The sequence below is a fragment of the Leucoraja erinacea genome, chromosome 32 (assembly GCF_028641065.1).
Source record: "Leucoraja erinacea ecotype New England chromosome 32, Leri_hhj_1, whole genome shotgun sequence".
Taxonomy (NCBI): Eukaryota; Metazoa; Chordata; class Chondrichthyes; order Rajiformes; family Rajidae; genus Leucoraja; species Leucoraja erinaceus.
Genome location: NC_073408.1, coordinates 23,270,148 through 23,291,877, shown reverse-complemented (window position 1 = coordinate 23,291,877; position 21,730 = coordinate 23,270,148). Strand labels below are relative to the sequence as shown.

General features: G+C 47.3%; 1 protein-coding gene across 2 annotated transcripts in view; it reads right to left on the bottom strand.

The window, feature by feature from the left end:
• Positions 1-21,730, bottom strand: part of kirrel3a (kirre like nephrin family adhesion molecule 3a) — a 764,091-nt gene that overhangs the window by 319,226 nt on the left and 423,135 nt on the right. For both annotated transcript variants that reach the window (XM_055660891.1, XM_055660892.1), the window contains 2 exons: positions 15,338-15,487; positions 11,711-11,860 (listed from right to left, as the gene is read on the bottom strand). In XM_055660891.1, coding sequence (XP_055516866.1) covers positions 11,711-11,860; positions 15,338-15,487 — 300 coding nt within the window. The remainder of the gene's footprint in view (positions 1-11,710; positions 11,861-15,337; positions 15,488-21,730) is intronic.

Below are 21,730 nucleotides of genomic sequence, written 5' to 3'. Positions count from 1 at the left end.
TTTGCTTGTTCAAAGTTTCGAGACTTCCTTTTTGGCAACCGTTTCACTGTCGAGACGGATCACCAACCTCTGGTGACGATCCTAAACAAACCTATCCACGTTGCTCCCGCCAGGCTGCAGCGGATGATGCTGCAGCTGCAGCGCTTTGACTTTAAAATCGTCTACAAAAGGGGCACCGAGATGCATGTGGCTGACAGGCTGTCCCGGGCCCCCCGGACCTCACGCGACCAGCACCCCTTCGAACAGGATGACCTACAGGTGCTGAACGTGAATTTCGTCCCTTCCAAGCAACTCCAATGCCTGGCTGCACACACCGCCGACGACCCCGATCTACAGCAGCTTGCCGCTGTCATCAGGCGTGGCTGGCCTGTCAAACGCACCTCTTTACCTGCTGGCGTTCACCCCTTCTTCCTGGTTCGTGATGAGCTGGTGCTCATCGATGGCATTATCATCAAGGGCCACAAAGTAGTCGTCCCTGCCTCACTATACGACCTGTACTTCAATGCTGCCCACATGGGGCATCCGGGGGCTGACGCCACCGTCTCGCATGCCCAGGAACAGTACTATTGGCCTGGCATGGCGAAGTACATCAAGGCCAGAGTGGCCTCCTGCCCGGACTGCAACTCTCTTGCCCCGCATCAGCAGCGCCAGCCGCTGCTACAACAGCCTGCCCCTGACATGCCATGGTCCTCGCTGGCTGCCGACATTTTTGAATGGCGTGGAAGCAGTACCTCGTTTTGTTAGATTCTTACTCAAATTGGTTCGAGGTGGACCTTCTCCCTGCCATCACCTCGGAGATGGTCATCAGCAAGCTCCGTCGCCACTTCGCAACATTTGGATCTCCTGTCCGGTTACAGACTGACAACGGCCGGCAGTTCACTAGCGCTGAGTTTAAAGCCTTCGCTGCGAAGTGGAACTTCGATCATTACACCAGCAGTCCAGAGTTCCAGCAGAGCAATGGCCTGGCTGAGCGTGCTGTGCGCAGTGCAAAGCACCTGCTTCAACAGTCCTATCTCTCTAATGGTGATTTCTACCAGGGGTTGTTGAACCTTCGGAATATATCCAGAGACTGTACCATGAGATCACCTGCCCAACGGCTCATGTCCCGCATTATTCGCCCTCCGATGCCGATTGCCCAGCAAACTCTGGTGCCCAGGGCCCTGCAGCCTTCTGCCGTCCAGCAGCGAATTGCTCAGAAGCACAAAATCCAGCGCCACTCGCACGACAAGTCCAGCCGTCCTCTCTCTCCGCTACTGCCAGGCCAAGTCATCCGGTTGCAGACGTCTACCGGTTTCTCCAGGCTCGCTGCCGTGGTGGGGGTCGACGATTCGCCGCGTTCCTACTTAGTGGACTATGAGGGCACTATCTACCGTCGCAGCCGCCAGCACCTGTTGGCGGTCAGAGAGCCGAAACCTCCTCCTGCTGTTCCTTATTCTCCTCCGCCTGCGGTGCCCCCCTCCAGTAACATGCCCTCTGCCCGTAACATGCCTTGGTCGGTTCGCGTCCCTCGCCTTCCTCCCTCTGCCCTTCCCGGTCTCCGCTCTCCGGTCCACTCGCCTCCTGCCCGTCTCTCTCTCTCTCTCCACCTGCCGTTCGTTCCTCCCCTTCTCTCTCTCCTGGTTCCCCGGTGCCTGCCGGTTCCCCCTTGCAGCTGGGGTCCCCGCCGGGCTTCTCCTTCCCCCCTGTTCCTGTTCCCGTTCTGCCCTCTCTTCTCTCGGGTGGGGAGGGTGAGGGTGCTGTGCGCACTCGCTCGGGTCGGATCGTCAAAGCTCCGGATCACTACGGAGACTTCGCTTAGTTTTGTAGGTCCTGTATAATTAACCTGATATTCTTGCAACTTTGTTTAAATTGTATGGGAAAGGATGTAGATGGTTTATGCATGCAACCTATATTGTAGCTACCTCATCACCATTAACACACCCTCTCATATCAGTATAACTATGATCTCCTCCCCTTCCTTCCTCCCATTTTGTCCTGGTACGCCTGAAGGCTGGATGCAGCCAGTACTGGGACGTGTGTGCCATGTGCTATAATAAAAGCCCTAGTAAAGGTTACAGTGCGTCAGACAGAGTCCCTTTACCAGAGTCCCATGAACCACTGATTGCAGAGGACTCAAGACTGCGGGAGTGCAGTCAGTCATCAGCGGTTGGCTACACCTGGACCGCTAATCGATCATCAGTCTCCGACCTGGCACCTGCACAGTCGGAATAGACACCACAGACTAGCGGGAAGGCCAAGCAAAACGTCGGTCAGGCCCGAAGACTCGGACAAGTCGGGCTGTGAGGACTCACCGTGATCAACTGTGATCACATATCCCGCGTGGAGCGGTTGATGGAGCAGATGCTCCAATGTGACATGCTCCAGTATATGGAGTCTAATCACCATGATTAGGATGCCCAAGGCAGCACCTTATTGAGGGCTGCATAATGCATCTCCCTCGACAGAGGGGAGCATTAGGAGTCACTTCTGGGCTGACTCTGAAGACAGGGGATTGGCTGAAGATACCACAAGTGTGCTGGGGGTGCAGGAACAACACAACCAGCAGCAGGAGCTCGACGAGGACCATCGGGCTCAAGAAGGCCACATCATCACACAAGACCTCACATCTCCGGCGGCAGCACCCCTACGCACCCACCAGCAAACCACGATGAACTGAAGCTGGTGAAAGCTTGAAGGCCGTTCAACCAGAACAAAGGTCTTTTTTAGGCCCCAGTCCAGAGCGGTTCCTCGAAGATGCGCCAACCCCGTACTCGAGCTCCTCTACCTCCCAGGAGCAGAAGTGCAAAATCATGCACGCATGGTTGAGGCAGCTCCTGGGTCCTCCTATTCGGATAAAGGTATGGAGCCACATCGATGATGTCTCCTGTCACGGATACAATTGGTAATACTTAAACTGGTTTGAATATTTACACTGGTTTGGGATAACATAAGATTAGTTTATATTGCACAACAGGTATGGTTGGAGTTGCCTTTCAAGGCAGGCTCACAATATGGGATGTGGACTGATCATTTTCAACAGCCTCAACCCGCATGTGCAGTATAGACATTTCTGAATAACTTGCATGTGATCATTTCCTCTCACAGGGTTGAAGATATTTGAAATTTAACTGGATGAGGCAATGATACACTCAGCAGCGTTGCAAAATGGGCTAACTTCAGTTTCCAGATTATTTACCAAATCACTACAATCAGTGCTTCGACTGCACAGCTAATAAATAAGTAGCATGGCCAATCTGGATGATATTGAACATATTGTATTTTACTAAATTAGCCTTATCAGCCACATAGCTATATTTGAGAAATTGAGGTTCTCATCTGTCCAGTTAAATTCAAATTAAGTTGATACCAACTGAAACTATTGATTATTGGGATGCAATCAAACCATTTATTTGTCTGGGATCAGCTCTGATACAAAATATTAGACCTCTGCTATTCTCAGCTGAAACTAACAAAGTCACAATGATGGACGAACAGTATTCAGCTTTGCTCCACTAAAAACCTTTCATCTGTAAATCTTCAATAATTTCCAAACTGATGCTAATGCCCAAAGATGGGAAATATACTAATACCATCTCTAGTTACGGAGGCAGATGGGATTAGCATGAGTTATCAAGTGTTCAGTCATGGTATCAACTGCCAATGGACACCAGGTGCATTCTGTGCATTAAAGGGCGTGTGGATAGGCATAACCTGCATGCACAAGTCCAAGGTGATACACTTTGGTAGTGGTATATGTTAATCACAAAGGTACAATCAAATCAAAGTATCCGGTGATAGTTTTACCTAACCGCATTGAGCACTGGTGTATTATCATGCAAAATCAACGACAACATAGAATGAATGTGTGATCACAAAGTGTTTAATGACATTGTGGATCGATGGAACACTAACGATTGAAATGCTTGCATCCAGGCTCAATCAACAGTTGCAAAAATACGAGGCATATTAGTGGCGAAGGGTGCATTCTCGCTACACTAGGGAGGAATGTTCTTTTATGTCTTCCTCCACTTGGCCTCAATAGACGGGTCTTGCAAAATTCAGCAAGATTCCCGCTTCCGGGTTTTCATAGTCCCTGCCTGGGTTATATACCCATGGTTCCCGCTGATGTGGGGAATGAGCATAAAACCTAACATGGTTATTTCCGGACAAAAAAGATGCTGGTTCCGTTGTGATGCTGAAACCATCCTCTGCATGATATAATCAATTCATTTACAGACTCTGAGAGATTGTTTCCTACGGCTCGGGTTGTCAAACAATAAGCATTAGAAGTGCTCACTGCAGATTGCAGGGATAGCATCAAATAGCAGCAAACCGCATAGGAGATGGGAAGTATTGTTTATTCTTCTTTACTTTTAACTCGGCATGGATGACTGACACATTGAAATTCAGTTTTATGGGATTATAACATCAAGTTAAAATTCCATTTACTGTGCCTCAAATACCTCCTCATCATTTGGCTGCGGAGAATATAAACCACTCTGGCCGGTCTCACCCTCTGATGTCTAGATTATGAAGGGTATCGTCAACTAAAAACCTCCTAGGCCTAGGGATGCAGAGATATGGGTTGTTAACATTGTGCTACGTCACTTCGCCGATGGGCACCAGCAACATCCCTGTCCTTGGTCAAACTCACGTACTAGTGGTTATGCCATGGTGTTGAGTACAGCGCTACGGGTCCAGTCATTGCTGCAATGGTTAGAATGATCATAACATGTTATAATAACATGTCTTGTTATGATTAGTCAAGCAGAGTAGACAGGGACACAGACCAAACTAGATGTTGCATATCCCATGGACCTTGGGTTGTGTGTGATCACGCATCTACACCAGTATGTCAATGTCCCTAAGAGCCTCATAGACTCTGACTAGCAATATTGTTCGTTACATAAAACCTCGTTAGAAGGAATCACTACAATCCTTCTCCAGAGGGTTAAATAGGTTTGGCATATACAGGAGTGTACATTGAAATTGAGTCTCACTCTACCAGCACCGCTATGCCTCAGCAGCAGGGTTATGGACCACATCCTAGCGGCTGCAGGATGGTCAAACTATTAATCTGTACAAATATTCAGAATAAACCTATTGCCAGATCGGGGGTATTCGCTATCTCTATTTTAGGTATGGTTCATACTTCCTCCAGGTTGAGGGAGGTTACGATTCCCACTATTGTTCATCAATAGCATCAACATGTCTATATCTATGTCATGTCTGAATGCTATATTAATGTTCACTCATCATTGGCCTACTGATGCTGTGTATGATGCCTGGACTCGTTTCCACGGCATGAAATCACAGAGCTTTAAAATCTTCACGTAGTCACTCACGTGACTCCGAAGTAAAATAGTAAGATTAAATGAGAACTTACCAGTTTGAAGTTTGATCTTTATTTTGTGAGGAGTAATGTTGAGAGATTACGTGCCCTCCACGCCCACCCTCGATCATAAAGTTCAACTGGTATCCTATATCTCTAATCTTACTATGTTCAGTTCATTTACTGTTATCTGTGATTTCACACCTCTGCTTTGAAGATTGACACGCATGCGTCCTCGTGGGTTCTTCACGTAATCCCTCAACGTTACTCCTCATAAATTAAAGATCAAACTTCGAACTGGTAAGTTCTCAATTAATCTTACTATTATAGACTATTCTACACTAGTTCTATCCTACACACACTGTGGACAATTTACAGAAGCCAATTAACCTACAAACCTCATTAGAGTGTGGGAGAAAACCAGAACGCCCAGAGAAAATCCACGTGGTCACAGGGAGAACATGCAAACTCTGTACAGAAAGCACCCGTTGTCAGGATTGAACCTGGGTCTGTGGCGCAGTGAGGCAGCAACTCTACTGCTGCATCACCGTGCTGCCCTCTTTGTTGTTTTTACATCACGTACATCTTTAATGTGTCTTTACAATCTCTGGATATTGGCAAGTGCAGTTAAAGACAGGAAAGCTGAACAGAGCCCAGCAAGACTTCACTTAATTGGTGTAAGTAGTTGGGAGCAGTGCAGGGAAAGAATAATTCTGAGTGAGATGCTTGTTAGCTATAGTTTGTTTTGAACTAGGATGTGGTAATGAGAACAAAAACACACCATGTACAAAGTGCCTCATCAATGGTTTCAAACCGGTCTCAGGGCAACAGAGCAATAAATTGCTCAGAATCGCAGGCAGCACATGGCTTAATGCGTTAAGTGCTGCCGATGTCACTCTAATTGAGGTGTGTGTACACAGAGAGGCTCCTGTACACACAGCCGTTCACTCAACTCTAGTGCATGAAACACAGGCAAGACTCAAAAAGCTGGAGCAACTTAGCGGGTCAGGCAGCCTCTCTGGAGAAAAGGAATAGGTGACGTCTCAACTCGAGACCCACACGTGTACACAATGCTCAAGGAAGGAATATTACTAACGTTGATGCTACCTTTACCTGACTCATGTTGATATTCCCAACGTATGGGGAGTCCAGAACTAATGTTGGGGGAGTCCAGAATAAGGGGTAGGCCATTGAGGACTGAGATGAGGAAAAATGTTTTCACCCAGAGAGTGGTGAATCTGTGGAATTCTCTGCCACAGAAGGCAGTGGAGGCCAATTCAATGGATGTACTCAAGAGAAAGTTAGGGTTAAAGGAATGAAGAGAAATGGGAAGAAAGCAGAAATGGGGTACTGATTGGGGATGATCATCCATTATCATATTAAATGGCGGTGCAGGCTCGAATGGCCGAATGGCCTACTCCTGCACCTATTTTCTATCTTTCTATCCTGAATAACCTGCGACAGTCAAAATGTTCCTCTGTATGATTCGTGCTTCCTACCTTGTTGATTGTACCTGATGGCATGATGGCACAGCGGTAGAGTTGCTGCCTTACAGCGCTTGCAGCGCCGGAGACCCAGGCTCGATACTGACTATGAGTGCTGTCTGTACGGAGTTTGCACGTTCTCCCCGTGACCTGCGTGGGTTTTCTCCAAGATCTTCGGTTTCCTCCCACACTCCAAAGACATACAGGTTTGTAGGTTAATTGGCTTGGTATAAATATAAAATAGTTTAAAATGTTTCCCAATTGTGTGTAGGATAGTGTTAGTGTGCGGGGATCGCTGGTCAGCATGGGCCTGGTGGGCCGAAGGGCCTGTTTCCGCGCTGAAACTAAAACTAAACTAAATAAACTAAAACTAAAAACACAGCGGTAGAGTTGCTGACTTACTACAAGGTCACACTCACCACTTACCTGCCCAACAATCCCCCTCGCTCAGGCCCACACCTTCTGACAGCAGCCTTATCAATCTCTGGACACTTTCCAGCTTAACGAGATCCTTGCTGTGGCAGGGTGATCAAAACTGAACACAAAACTCCAAATGTGGATCACTAATGTCTTGTACAACTGAAACAGAACATCCCAACTTCAATATGTGTATGAAGGAACTGCAGATGCTGGTTTAAATCAAAGATAGACACGAAAAGCTGAAGTAACTCAGCGGGACAGGCAGCATGTTGTTAAAGAAGATGCTGGAAAATTGAAGGTAGACAAAAGTGCTGGAGAAACTCAGCGGGTGCAGCAGCATCTATGGAGCAAAGGAAATAGGCAACGTTTCGGGCCGAAACCCTTCTTCAGACTGATGGCAGCATCTCTGGAGAGAAGGAATGGGTGGCCTTTTTGGGTCGAGCCCTTTCTTCAGACAATGATGCTGAGAGATAAAGAAGAATGAATAAAAAATATGCAAGAATTAAAGTGTCTGGCAACGGGGAGATCAGGTAGGTTCAGGCAGGTTGAGCGAAGGTGTTCCGCCTAACTCCTGTCCCTACATCTCCTCCTTTGACTCTGTCCAGGGACCTTTCAGGTTAGGCAGAGGTTTACTTGCACCCGACATCCGACCTCATCTACTGCATCCATTGTTCAAGATGTGGACAGGGCCTGTCCCACTTGGGCGTCATTTGCGCCTCATTTACACGTCATGTAAAAAATTGGCCGACGCGACGTGACGTGTGGGGGGCCCGTGGGTGACACGTGCATAGCGCATGGTGAGGCGTGGAATCGCATATGGTGGCACGTGGTATCACGCGGCGCTCCAGGATTTCATAGTGTAACGAAATCCTCACGCGACACCTCCCTGACGTATCGTGTACGCACGCTGACGCATTGGCTACGCACGCTGACGCATTGACTACGCACGCTGACGCATTGACTACGCACGCTGACGCATTGGCTACGCACGCTGACGCATTGACTACGCACGCTGACGCATTGGCTACGCACGCTGAAGCATTGGCTACGCACGCTGACGCATTGGCTACGCACGCTGACGCATTGACTACGCACGCTGACGCATTGGCTACGCACGCTGAAGCATTGGCTACGCACGCTGACGCATTGGCGTCGCACACTGACGTCCCGACGTCGCACATGTATCGCGTGGTGACGTCACCTTGCGTCAACATCCATAAACATGCGACGCGACGCCCATACGCAGTCGGCCTGCCTATTACGCGTCATGTAACCTCTAACCTCGTCCACACAGACCTCTTCCTGGGTTTCTTGCTAGCCTTTCTTGTTGTACTCCTGCCTGGCTGATCTGTAAGTATGAGGGCTGCTGCTAACAGAAGTCTCGGTTGTTGCTGTAACAATAAAACCCGTTGTTCTTCCATGATGGTCATGATGCAGAATAGGGAAGCTGGGTATTCTAATGACGTCACGCACACCAGACGGCTGTGCCGACGCAGGATGACGTGTGATTTGCACGCGACAATTGCGTGACCGTTGCGGGTCAGTCACAACCGGCCTGTCGCGTAAATGACTCGCAAATGACGCCTAAGTGGGGACAGGCACTTTATACATCGGCCAGACCAAACGCAGACTGGGCGATCGTTTCGTGGAACACCTTCGCTCAGCCCACGTGAACCAACCTGATCTCCCGTTTGCTGAACACTTTAATTCTCCTTCCCATTCCTACACAGACCTTTCTGTCCTCCGTCTCCTCCATTGTCAGAGTGAGGTTAAATGCAAATTGGAGGAACAGCATCTCATATTTCGCTTGAGCACCTTATGGGCCTGTCCCACTTAGTCGATTGTTTCGGCGACTGCAGGAAAAAACAGCGACTGGACCCCCCCCCCCCACGTCAATGTCTAGGACAATGTCTACAACAACCTATCACCAAGTCGATGTCTAGCTACGGCAAGTTACCGACAACCAGCGACCCATTAGAACGTCCACCTACAACAACTTACGACCACACAGGTGACAACCTACATCCACCCGTGACAAGCTACCACAAGGTAAGACAATTCAGTTGCCGGTATCTGTCACCAGTTGACATAGGCTGACGTAGGTAGGCACCAATGGAATTCACCGAAGTCAGCACCGGCGACAACCTACGACAAGAGAAGTCAAGCTACGCTCATCGGCGTCAAACCAACTGTTGCCGACTGTCGCCGAAAGTTTTATACATTTCAAAATTCAGCGGCAACCAGAAAAACGCTACGATTCTTTGGGCGACTGAGGAAACTACTCACAACCATACAGGCGGCACCCTAGTCACCTGTAGTCGCTTAAAAAATCGCCTAAGTAGGACAGGGGCATTACAACCCAGTAGTATGAATTTATTTTCTCTCAATTCAGGTAGCCTCTCTATCCCTCCCCCACCCGTCACACCAGCTTCTCGTTTTCACACTATGAACAGCTATCAATGGCCAGTTCCCTTTTTGCATATCTTTCATGCATTGTTCTTTATCTCTCCACATCACCATCTATATCTCTCATTTCCCTTATGCCTAAAAAAGTCTGAAAAAGGGTCTTGACGCAAAACGTCACCCATTCCTTCTCTCCGGAGGTGCTGCCTGGCCCGCTGAGTTACTCCAGCTTTGAGTGTCTATCTTTGTTCCCAACTTCAATACTCTGACTCAAACCACTGAGGGCCAGTGGACTAAAATATTTATTTACCATTGATTCCACGTACAGTACCTACAGTACCTGCACTCCTAGTCCCATATGCTCTACAACACTCCCCAGGGCCCTATCACTCATTGTGAAGGTCCTGCCTTGGTTTGACTTTCCAAAATGTAACATCTCACACTTATTTGCACCAAAATCCATCAACCATTCCTCCTCAGCCCACATGTCCAACCTGCATTAGCTTTTGATAACCATCTTCACTATCTACGATGCCATCCATTTTAGTGACATCTGCAAGGTGAATGGGTTTTAGAGGGAAAGATAGATCAGCCATGATTGAATGGCGGAGTAGACTCGATGGGCTGAATGGGTTACTTCTGCTCGCATTACTCAGTCGTGGACCTACTAATCATGCCTTGCACATTCTCATCCAAACCGTTGATACAAAACAGCAATGGATCCAGCACCAATGCCCCGAGGCACACCACTAGTGTGTACTGCTGCGGGTAGCAGATTGCCTGGTTGCCTGGTTGCATCATGGCCTGCTACGGCAACTTGAATGCCCAGGAGCGAAGAAGACTGCAAAAAGTTGTGAACGCTGTCCAATCCATCACGGGTTCTGACCTTCCCACCATCGAGGGGATTTATCGCAGTCGCTGCCTCAAAAATCCAGCCAGCATCATCAGAGACCCACACCACCCTGGTAACACACTCATTTCACCCCTGCCATCGGGAAGAAGGTACAGGAGCCTAAAAACTGTAACGTCCAGGTTCAGGAACAACTTCTTCCCTACAGCCATCAGGCTCTTAAACACGACAACCTCCAAATAAGCTCTGAAGTACATGGACTATTTTTGTTATTATTGCACCATTATTGATTGTTTGTGTATATATGTCCATGTATATACACGTGTATATACACACACACTGAATTCCTTCTCATTTATGATATTGTTTACTGTGTACTATGTTTACCTATTCTGTTGTGCTGCTGCAAGTAAGAATGTCATTGTTCTATCTGGGACATATGGCAATGAAACACTCTTGACACTTGGCTCTAGTGACAGGTCTCCAGTGGGATGAGTAAATGAGGGAGTAAATGAGGGAGCATGGTGAGGCACAAGGGCTTGGAGCACAGGGTAGTGGGGGAGTCCAGAACCCGGGGTCACAGTTTAAGAATAAGGGCTAGGCCATTTAGGACTGAGATGAGGAAAACCTTTTTCACCCAGAATCTGTGAATCTGTGGAATTCTCTGCCTCTGAAGGCAGTGGTGGCCAATTCACTGGATGTTTTCAAGAGAGAGTTAGATATAGCTCTTTGGGCTACTGATTTAGGATGTTCAGCCATGATCATATTGAATGGCGATGCTGACTCGAAGGGCCAAATGGCCTACTCCTGCACCTATTATCCATATTTCCAAGACAACGAGATCCACCCTGTTTCGACTAATGCAATCAACTCGACATGCACAACCAAATAGATCAAATAGAACAAGTTGACCTTGCAACTTTAGGCTGTGCACGCCATACACAGGATGAAGATGACAACGAACGTGTTAACAGTAAGTCTGTGTGTGTCGGAGGTAATATAGTAATGACAGCGGGTATGTTAAATAGCAGGTACCAGCTGGCATCTTCTCAACTCCAGATGGATCAGAGTTTAAAGGTGGGGAAAATGAACATGTTAAATAACAGATACTAACTGGCTGCTTGGTTTAATGTATTCATGAATTGTACACCTTCAACAGTCTGTGGGACGTCTACACTGGTGTCCAGTGCGATGAACAAGCTGGCTTGTCTCAGGGGTCAATGAGAGAGTGGCTGTACTTACTGAGCACGGTGAGGCGGGCGGGCTGAGAGCGCAGGGCAGCGTGCGTGGCCTGGCACTCGTACACCGCGTCGTCCATCAGCTGCGCCTTCTCAATGCGGAGGCTGTATTCACCGGCCGAATGGTCGCCCACGATGGAGTAACGGGGAAACCCTGCAACGGGAGAGCAAGCTCGGTAAAGCACTGTGCGTGGCGCTCGCCATCCCGGGCACAGACCGACACGCGTCCAGTTGGTTCAAAAGCTGCAGAAGCGCCGAGTTCAAAAACCAGCGGGGCTGTTGCAGGCGATGCTGTGGAATTTACTGTGTAGGAAGGAACTGCAGGTGCTGGTTTAAACCAAAAGATAGAATCAAAGAGCTGGACTAACTCAGCAGGACAGGCAGCATCTCTGGAGAAAATGAACAGCTGACGTTTCAGGTCTGAGAGTCGGGGGAAAGAGTAACTAGAGGTAGAGAGGGGGATATCAGGAGATGCGGAACGAATAAATAACAAATAAGTTGTCTTGTTGAGTCTCATTGTCTGTAACCCGTTTTCACCTAGCCCACAGCCAACAATGGAACATTGTGGGCTCCACCTTTACTTGATCATCGTTACTCTTTGCATATGAATCTTCCATCCCTCCTCCACCCAAGTCATACTAGCTTCAATGTCATCTTGTTTAGTCTCATTGTCTGTAACCCATTTTCATCCAGTCCACAGTTAACAATGGATGTATGAAGGAACTGCAGATGCTGGTTTAAACCACAGCGAACAATGGCCTGTTTCCTTTATCAATGTTACATTTTTGCAGGTACACAAAAATGCTGGAGAAACTCAGCGGGTGCAGCAGCATTTATGGAGCGTAGGAAATAGGCGATGTTTCGGGCCGAAACCCTTCTTCAGACTGATGGGGTGTGGGGGGGGGGGGGGGGAGAAGGAAGGAAAAAGGGAGGAGGAGGAGCCCGAGGGCGGGGGGATGGGAGGAGACAGCTCGAGGGTTAAGGAAGGGGAGGAGACAGCAAGGGCTAGCAAAATTGGGAGAATTCAACGTTCATGCCATCGGAAGCAAGCTACCGAGGCAGAATATGAGGTGCTGTTCCTCCAATTTCCGGTGTTGCTCACTCTGGCAATGAAGGAGACCCAGGACAGAGAGGTCGGATTGGGAATGGGAGGGGCAGTTGAAGTGCTGAGCCACCGGGAGTTCAGGTAGGTTATTGCGGACTGAGCGAGGTGTTCGGCGAAATGATCGCCCAACCTCCGCGTAGTCTCCCCGATGTAAATCAGCTGACATCTAGAGCAGTGGATGCAGTAGATGAGGTTGGAGGAGATACAGGTGAACCTTTGTCGCACCTGGAACGACTGCTTGGGTCCTTGAATGGAGTCGAGGGGGGAGGTGAAGGGACAGGTGTTGCATTTCTTGCGGTTGCAACGGAAAGTGCCCGGGGAGGGGGTGGTACGGGAGGGAAGGGAAGAATTGACAAGGGAGTTGCAGAGGGAGCGGTCTTTGCGGAAGGCAGACATGGGGGGAGATGGGAAGATGTGACGAGTGGTGGGGTCACGTTGGAGGTGGCGGAAATGGCGAAGGATTATGTGTTGTATTTGCCGGCTGGTGGGGTGAAAGGTGAGGACTAGGGGGACTCTGCCCTTGTTGCAAGTGCGGAGATGGGGAGAGAGAGCAGTGTTGCGGGGTATGGATGAGACCCTGGTGTGAGCCTCATCTATGGTGGCGGAGGGGAATCCCTGTTCCCTGAAGAACGAGGACATTTCCGATGCCCTGGTGTGGAACGTCTCATCCTGGGATCAGATGCGGCATAGGCGGAGGAACTGGGAGTAGGAAATGGAGTATTTACAGGGGGCAGGGTGGGAAGACGTGTAGTCCAGATAGCCATGTGAGTCAGTTGGTTTGTAGTGGATGTCGGTCAGAAGTCTATCACCTGCGATGGAGATGGTGAGGTCAAGGAATGGTAGGGAAGTGTTGGAAATGGTCCAGGTGTATTTGAGTGCCGGATGGAAGTTGGTGGTGAAGTGGATGAAGTCAGTCAGTTGTGTGTGGGTGCAGGAGGTGGCCCCAAAGCAGTCGTCAATGTAACGGAGGTAGAGGTCGGGGATGGGGCCCTGGTACGTATTGAAAAGGATTGTTCAATGTACCCGACAAAGAAGCAGGCGTAGCTGGGGCACATGCGTGTACCCATAGCTACGCCTTGTGTTTGGAGGAAATGGGAGGAGTCAAACGTAAAGCTGTTGAGGGTGAGGACCAACTCCGCTAGGCGGATGAGAGTGTCAGTGGCTGGGTATAGGTTGCTCCTCTGGTCGAGGAAGAACCGGAGGGCTTTGAGGCCATCCTGGTGGGGGATGGAGGTGTAGAGTGACTGGACATCCATGGTGAAGATGAGGGGGTGAGGGCCTAGAGAGTGGAATGCGTGGAGGTTGCGGAGAGTGTCTGAGGTGTCTAGAACATAGGTGGGAAGGGATTTGACCAAGGGGGATAGTATGGAGTCAAGGTATGTGGAGATGAGTTCGGTGGGGCATGAACAGGCAGAGACAATGGGTCTGCCGGGAGAGCCGGGTTTGTGGATTTACTTTTTTGCATATCTTTCATTCATTTGATCTCTCTGTAACACTGATATCTCTCTTTCTCCTGACTTTCAGTGTGAAGAAGGGTCTCGACCCGAAACGTCACCTATTCCTTCTCCCCAGAGATGCTGCCTGACCCGCTGAGTTACTCCAGCATTCTGTAGAACTTACTATTAAGGACGTGGTGTGGTGAAGCTCGGCATAGATCCTTCACTCTTAATCGGAGGTGCTAAATGCGATGATCCTTAAAGTCTAATCAGGCTTGGTCAGTCAAAATGATCGCTATCTGGATTCGCTGCATGTTCAACACTGTTTACCTAATAGGCCTGTTTACATTTGGTTCCAATTCTATGTTAGTGGTGATTCTCCTCAGTCTGTTTTTTTTACTGGAGCAGTGCCTAATTCCACAGCCAAGACTTTAACATGCGAATTGTGGCTGTAATGACCATGTATTTGCTGAAGAAACTGTTTACCCTCAAACAGAATATAAAGTGGCCATGGGTGTATGGAACGGTGGGTATATAGAACGGTGGATATATGGAACAGTGGCTATATGCCAAGCGAGGTAGTTGTGGCAATCACTGCAACACCATTTCAAAGACATCTGTACGGGTACATGGATAGAAAAGGTTCAGAGGGATGTGGGCCAAACATGGGCAGGTGGGGCTAGTGGGCCGGCATGATGCCCCTTGTAAACTGGGCAAGGCCAAGTGGGCTGAAGGGCCTGTTTCCATGCTGTATGACTGTGACTATTTACTTTAGAATTTAGAGATACAGTGCGGAAACAGGCCCTTCTGTCTACTGAGTCTGTGCTATCCTGCGATCATCCAGTACACTAGCACTAACCTACATGCTAGGGACAATTTACAATCTTGCCGAAGCCAATTAACCTATAAACCTGCACGCCTTTGGGATGTGGGAGGAAAACGGGGAACTCGGGGAAAACCCACACAGTCGCTGGGAGAAGGTGCAAACTCCGCACAGATAGCACCCGTCGTCAGGATCAAACCTGGGTCTCTGGCGCTGTAGGCAGCAGCTCTACCCACTGCACCACCGTGCCACCAACATGCCTCTTACCTGGCAGCTGCTTCTCGACCCCCAGCCCAAGCCCGTCCTTGGTCCAGAGGACGATGCCGCGGTAACCAGCGACGGCGCAGGACAGCGTGACCGGGTGGCCGGCCACCACCACGCGGTCCTCCGGCTGCAACGTGAACGAGGACGCATGGCCTGGCGGGAAAACAACAAGAAACCTGGCGTCAACCAAGCGGCACTCTGTAAAGAAATGCAAACATCGCAAATGCTGCCTCTCTCAAACACCACAGATAATACCACAAACAGGTCCGACAGCATGTATACCGGGGAAAAAAGAGTTATAGAGTCAGTCTTACAGCGTGGTTATTGGTCGTTCGGTACAACTTGCCCACGCTGACCAACATGTTCATCGCCACTTGTCCCACCTGCCTGCGTTTGGCCCATATCCCTCCAAACGTGTCCTATCAGCGTACCTGTCTAATTGTTTCTTAAGCGTTGGGATAGTCCCCACTCCACCTCCTCTGGAAGCATGTTACATACACCCACCATCCTTTGAGAACGTTACCCTTTAGATTCATTTGAGGGGTATCCGATCTATTCCTTTCATGATTGTATACAGATAAGATCACCTCTCATCCTCCTGCGCTCCAAGGAATAGTCTCAATCTGCTCATCCTCTCCCTCGAGTCCTGGCACCATTCTCGTAAATCTTCTCTGAACTCTTTCCAGCTTGACCACATCTTTCCTGTAAAATGGTGCCCAGGACTGAACACAATACTCTAAACACGGCCTCACCAATGCCCTATATAACTGCAACATGACCTCCTAACTTCCATACTCATTTTTCAGGTATATGTGATTATTCAGGTCAATGAACCTTCATCCAATTATCACTGCTGTCTTCTCCCCAGCGATCTTCCCAGGACTGTACTGCCATGCAATGATCCAAGTTCACGTGGTGGTAGCTCTAGATTAGTGTCATAGAGTGACACAGCATGGAAACAGGCCCTTTGGCCTAACTTGCCCACACCGGCCAACATGTCCCAGCTGCAGTAGTCCCACTTGCCTGTGTTTGGTCCCTATCCCTCCACACCTGTCCTATCCATGTACCTCCTAACTGGTCAATCCTGAAGGCTTCATCACGTGACCTCCCCTGCCATTGGCTCGAACACATCAATCCTTCTGATGTCCCGCCTTTCCGCATGGAGTCGTAGAGACAACGAGCCCTTTGACCCAACTTGACCATGCAGTAGCAAAATGTCCATGCACACCTCATAGAATTATAGAAGTGTTTAATTGTCTGAAGACGGGTCCCAACGCAAAACATCACCTATCTATAGGTATGTTGCAAAACCTACCTTCAGCGGGGCTGCAGATCTGTCCCTGCCCGTGTACGCGATTTTGGCGCCGTTGAGAGGGGGGCGGGTTTAAAACGCGATTTTCCCTAGGCTATTCAAATTGAGGTTGTTCAGCCTACTTAGTTGCTGACGAAAAATCGCTGCGAGGTTTATTCGCTGCAGCTATTTTTAAACTTATTTGGTTAATCTAATTGTTATAGTAGGTTAAAATTTATCCTCTAAACCCGCGACCGCCGACAATGGGATGGATCTCATACAGGGGACAACGGAAGGTAGGTTGTTTATGTTTACATTAAAAAGGGCTTCTTAAGATCCCTTTATACAAAGTTTTATGTTGCGAGTAGCTAATTTGGTGCCCCATTGAATCCCGCATTATTTTTCTGGGCATATGGGGTACAAATCCACCGCAATGGGAACGTTCCAAACCAGCACGTTCCACAGAGTTCCACAGGATTCCACTCGAAAGCTGATTTAAATGGCCATTAATTTACAGCAATTGAACACTAAATTCCTTCCATTTCGCCTATAAATTAATGTAAATGCGATTTTAAAATCATGTTTTATTGTGAATTCTTTGTGAATGTTATTTGGACACTTAGGCTATTTAAAAATGTTAATCTGTTCTTTAGAAATGGATAGATGTTTAGATCTAGTAATTGAAGTTTGGAATTAGCTACAATTGGGTAACTAACTAAGTATATGCTTTAATTTCAGGACATCCAAGTAAAATTGTTTCATATATGTTTCAGAATGCTTCAATCTACAATAACTGAAAATTTATTTCAGTTCTCTTAATTTTTAATAAAGTTATGGCTATTTCACTGTCCTCGATCACAGCTTTTGTGTTAAGTCAATGGAAAATCAATAGGGAACAAGATGCTAATTTCCGACTATGAAAATGGCCATAACCTTTTTAATACTGAAGATATTAGGTGTCAAATTAAACTTATTTTTGTGCTTTGCTGATGGGATAAATTGCCGACTTGATTTATTAAATCTCAAAATTTCGTAACATTGCTACTATTTATGTTCAACACAAAATGCTGGAGTAACGGCAGTGGGACCGGCAGCATCTCTGGATAAATGGAATGGGTGACATTTCGGGTCAAGACCCCTCTTCGGACTTCAGACTTCCTACACATTTCATCTGCCGTATTGCAAAATCTCCTCAAGGTATGTCTACTTTGAAGAAGTTCTCCCCCTCTCTCCGACGAGAGTTCCTCCTGCTCTCCTCGGTCTGAAGAAGTCACCCGTTCCTTCTCTCCAGAGATCTTGACTGACCCACTGAGTTAATCCTGCGCTTTGTGTCCTTGAGTTTATCATATGTACCAACAACATAACAATAAAATTCTTACTTGCAGCAGCATAATGAATGAATGGATGAATGAATGAATGATTGAATGATTGAATGTATGAATGAATGAATGAATTAATTAATGCATGAGTAAGTTATTGGCCAAATATTCACATTAAAGGAATTTGCCTTGGTACTACACTCGTAAGTGACAAAATGACATATAGTGACAGTTAAGAATGACTCATAAAACATAAAACATTAATAATAAAACATTATTGAATTAAATAAAATACCAGAGCAAAAGAAGGCTACAATTTTTGGTTATTGAGTTGAGCTACTACTCGTGTTTTTTATATCTGCCTGTGGCACCTTTGACAGTCCGGAGTCACTTTCCAGAGGGAAGTGATTCCAAGAGGTTGTGGCCAGGGTGAGAGGGGTCAGAGATGATCTTACCCGCTCGCTTCCTGGCCCTTGCAGTGCACAACAGGCCTTTAACCACAATAACTACAGATAATATGGAATAAACAAAAACATATTAATTAATAACTCCAGTCCCCATGTAAAATAGTCCAAATTCCTTAATACAGCCACGATGGTCCATGTTCACGATTTAGTTAGTGTTGTGCACTGTTCAGTCACCTGATGGTTGTTGGGAAGAAGCTGCTCCTGAAACTGGATTCCACAGTTTTCAGATTCCTATACCTTCTTCCCGATGGTAGGAATGAAATGAGAGTGTAGCCAGGATGATGCTGATCTTTGATGATATTGGATGATATACAATACGGAAGGCAACCCTTTGACTCAAATTGTCCAATTGTAAGAAAACCTTTGCAACTCAATTAGATAATTCTGGACTGACAGTTAAACTACAGTTCCTTCTGTTATGATATTGTTAAGGGTACTGCAAGTAAAAACAAAACTTTTCTCATATTTCTGATTTATTTCCCTGGAGTGGTCACGGTTATGGTGAGAAACGAATCTACAATTCCTGCAGCCCTTTGGGCAAGATAAAGACACAATCTGTTGGAATAACTCAGCGGGTCAAGCAGCATTTCTGGTGAACATGGATAGGTGACGTTTCAGGTCGGGACCCGTCTTCAGACTGGTAAGGGGTATTTAATAATAATAATAATAATAATAATAATAATAATAATAATAATAATAATAATAATAATAATAATAATAATAATAACTTTATTTATAAAGCACTTTTAGACAACATCAGTTACCACAAAGTGCTGTACATGGGAAGTCAACAAAAAGTTATTACAAACTACTAAAAACCATTAAGACGACAGGACTATAAAAACAGTAAAAATTAAAAGACATTAAAAGCACTAAAACAGGAACAAAGTCTCAGCCAGTGTCGAAAGCCAGTGAATAAAAGTGAGTTTTTAGGGAGGATTTAAAGATGGACAGTGAAGGGGCCTGTCTGATCTGCAGCGGCAAGGTGTTCCAGAGTGCCGGGGCAGCAACAGAAAAGGCTCTATCCCCTCTGAGCTTCCGCTTAGACCTTGGTACCTCAAGGAGCAGCTGATCCGCTGACCTGAGGCACCGGGCAGGAGCATATAGGTGGAGCAGCTCAGAGAGGTAAGGCGGGGCGAGGCCATTCAATGATTTAAAAACAAATAAAATAATTTCAAAATGAACTCGAAAGTGCACTGGGAGCCAGTGAAGGGAGGCCAGAATTGGCGTAATGTGCTCTCTCTTTCGAGTTCTGGTTAAAAGGCGAGCGGCAGCATTTTGGACCAACTGGAGACGAGCCAACGAAGCTCGTGAGACTCCAAAGTAGAGTGCGTTACAGTAATCCAGCCGAGATGAAATAAAGGCATGGATTACTGTTTCAAAATGCTGCCGCTCGAGAATGGGCTTCACCTTTGCCAGCTTCCTTAGGTGAAAGAAGCTGAACTTAACCACTGCGCCTATTTGTTTATCTAATTTAAAATCACCGTCCATCATAAAACCCAGGTTTAAAACTGTTGGCTTTACGAACACTGCCAGTGGACCCAAGTCAACAAAGGGAGGTTCACGGCAGCCATTAGGTCCGAACAAAATCACTTCTGATTTACCCAAAACATCACCTACCCATGTTCTCCGGAGATGCTGCATAACCCGCTGAGTTACGCCAGCATTCAGTGTGGGTTTTTTTTACACCAGCATCTGCGGTTCCTTATGTCAGCTTTTAGGGAAATCAAGAGATGTGGGAACCCTGAACTTTAATTATCTCCATTCAACAGTACTAACTGCCTGTTGTAATGTCAGTACAAACGTTTGGCCAGGTTTATTCTCAGGCTGTTGCCAATTTAGGCAGAAAGAAAGAATGCATAATACCAAGTGATATGAGGTACAGCAAGTCCCTAAGGACACTCACTGAATCACTGATGAGTCCAAATCTAGGAGTTGGCTCCTGGTACTACCTTGTACTGTACCACTCCTTTCATGCAAATTGCTGTTTTTTTTTCCTTTTTTCCGCCCACAATATTTAATATGTAAAAGAATATGTGATTCTGTTCCATTCTGTTTGTAGTTTGTTTGGTTGTTTGTTTGTTTGTTTTTTGCACAAAGTCCGCGAGCATCGCCACTTTTCATTTCACTGCACATCTCGTATGCGTATGTGACGAATAAACTTGACTTGACTTGATGAGTGTGGATGAAGAGAGCAGTCTCTGACTGTGAACCAACCTGATTGGAATTGAATTGACTCAATGAAAAATACTGCATGGAAACAGGCCCTTTGGCCCATCGAGTCCACGCTGAATAGCGATCGCCCATTTGCATGTGATCTGTTTTGCATCCACTCTCTACACACCTGATGTTGTCAAGCTGGAAAGGGTTCAGAGAAGATCTGCGAAGATGTTGCCAGGACTAGAGGGTCTGAGCTATAGGCAGAGGTTGATCAGGCTGGGATTCTATTCCTTGGAGTGCAAGAGGATGAGGGGTGATCTTATAGAGGTGTATAATATCATGATAGGAATAGATCAGGTAGAAGCACAGAGTCCCTTGCCCAGAGTAGGTGAATTGTGGACCGGAGGACATGGGTTTAAGGTGAAGGGGAAAAGATTTAATAGGAATCTGGGGGGTAACCTTTTCACACACAAGGTGGTAGGTTTATGGAACAGGTTGCCGCAGGAGGTATTTGAGTCAGGGACTATTTCAACATTTAAGAAGCAGTTAGACAGGTAGATGGGTTGGAAAGGTTTGGAAGGATATGGATCAAATGCGGGCAGGTGGGACTAATGAGGCTGGGACATTCTGGCCGGTGTGGGCAAGCTGGGCTGAAGGGCCTGTTTCCACACTCGATGATTCTATGAATTTATCACAAGGGGGTGATTTACAGAGGGCCAATCAACCCACAAACCTGCAGGTCTTTGGGATGTGGGAGGAAACCAGAGCACCTGGAGGAAACCCACGAGGATCACGTCGAGAGACAGGTGCACACGGTGATTCACGGAGACTGAGCACACACGTGGATTGGACTTTGGACTGTGGAGATGGCGCCTAAACGAGGTGGCTCCTGCGTGTGTGAACATGCAGAAGGAATTTCACTGTGTAGTCGTACGTACATGTGATGAACAAATCTTCATTGAACTGTTGAACTCTACACAGACAGCACCCGAGGTCAGGATCGAACCCGGGTCTCTGACGCTAGGAAGCAGCAGCACTACCAGCTGCACCCAGGATGTTACACCTGCCTCATGTATTTTAGATCCCATATCAAAATCCAGAGCTGGATGAATGCAAACCCTCAAAGCTGAAGGGGGGTAAAAAGTGGATTTAGTGAAGT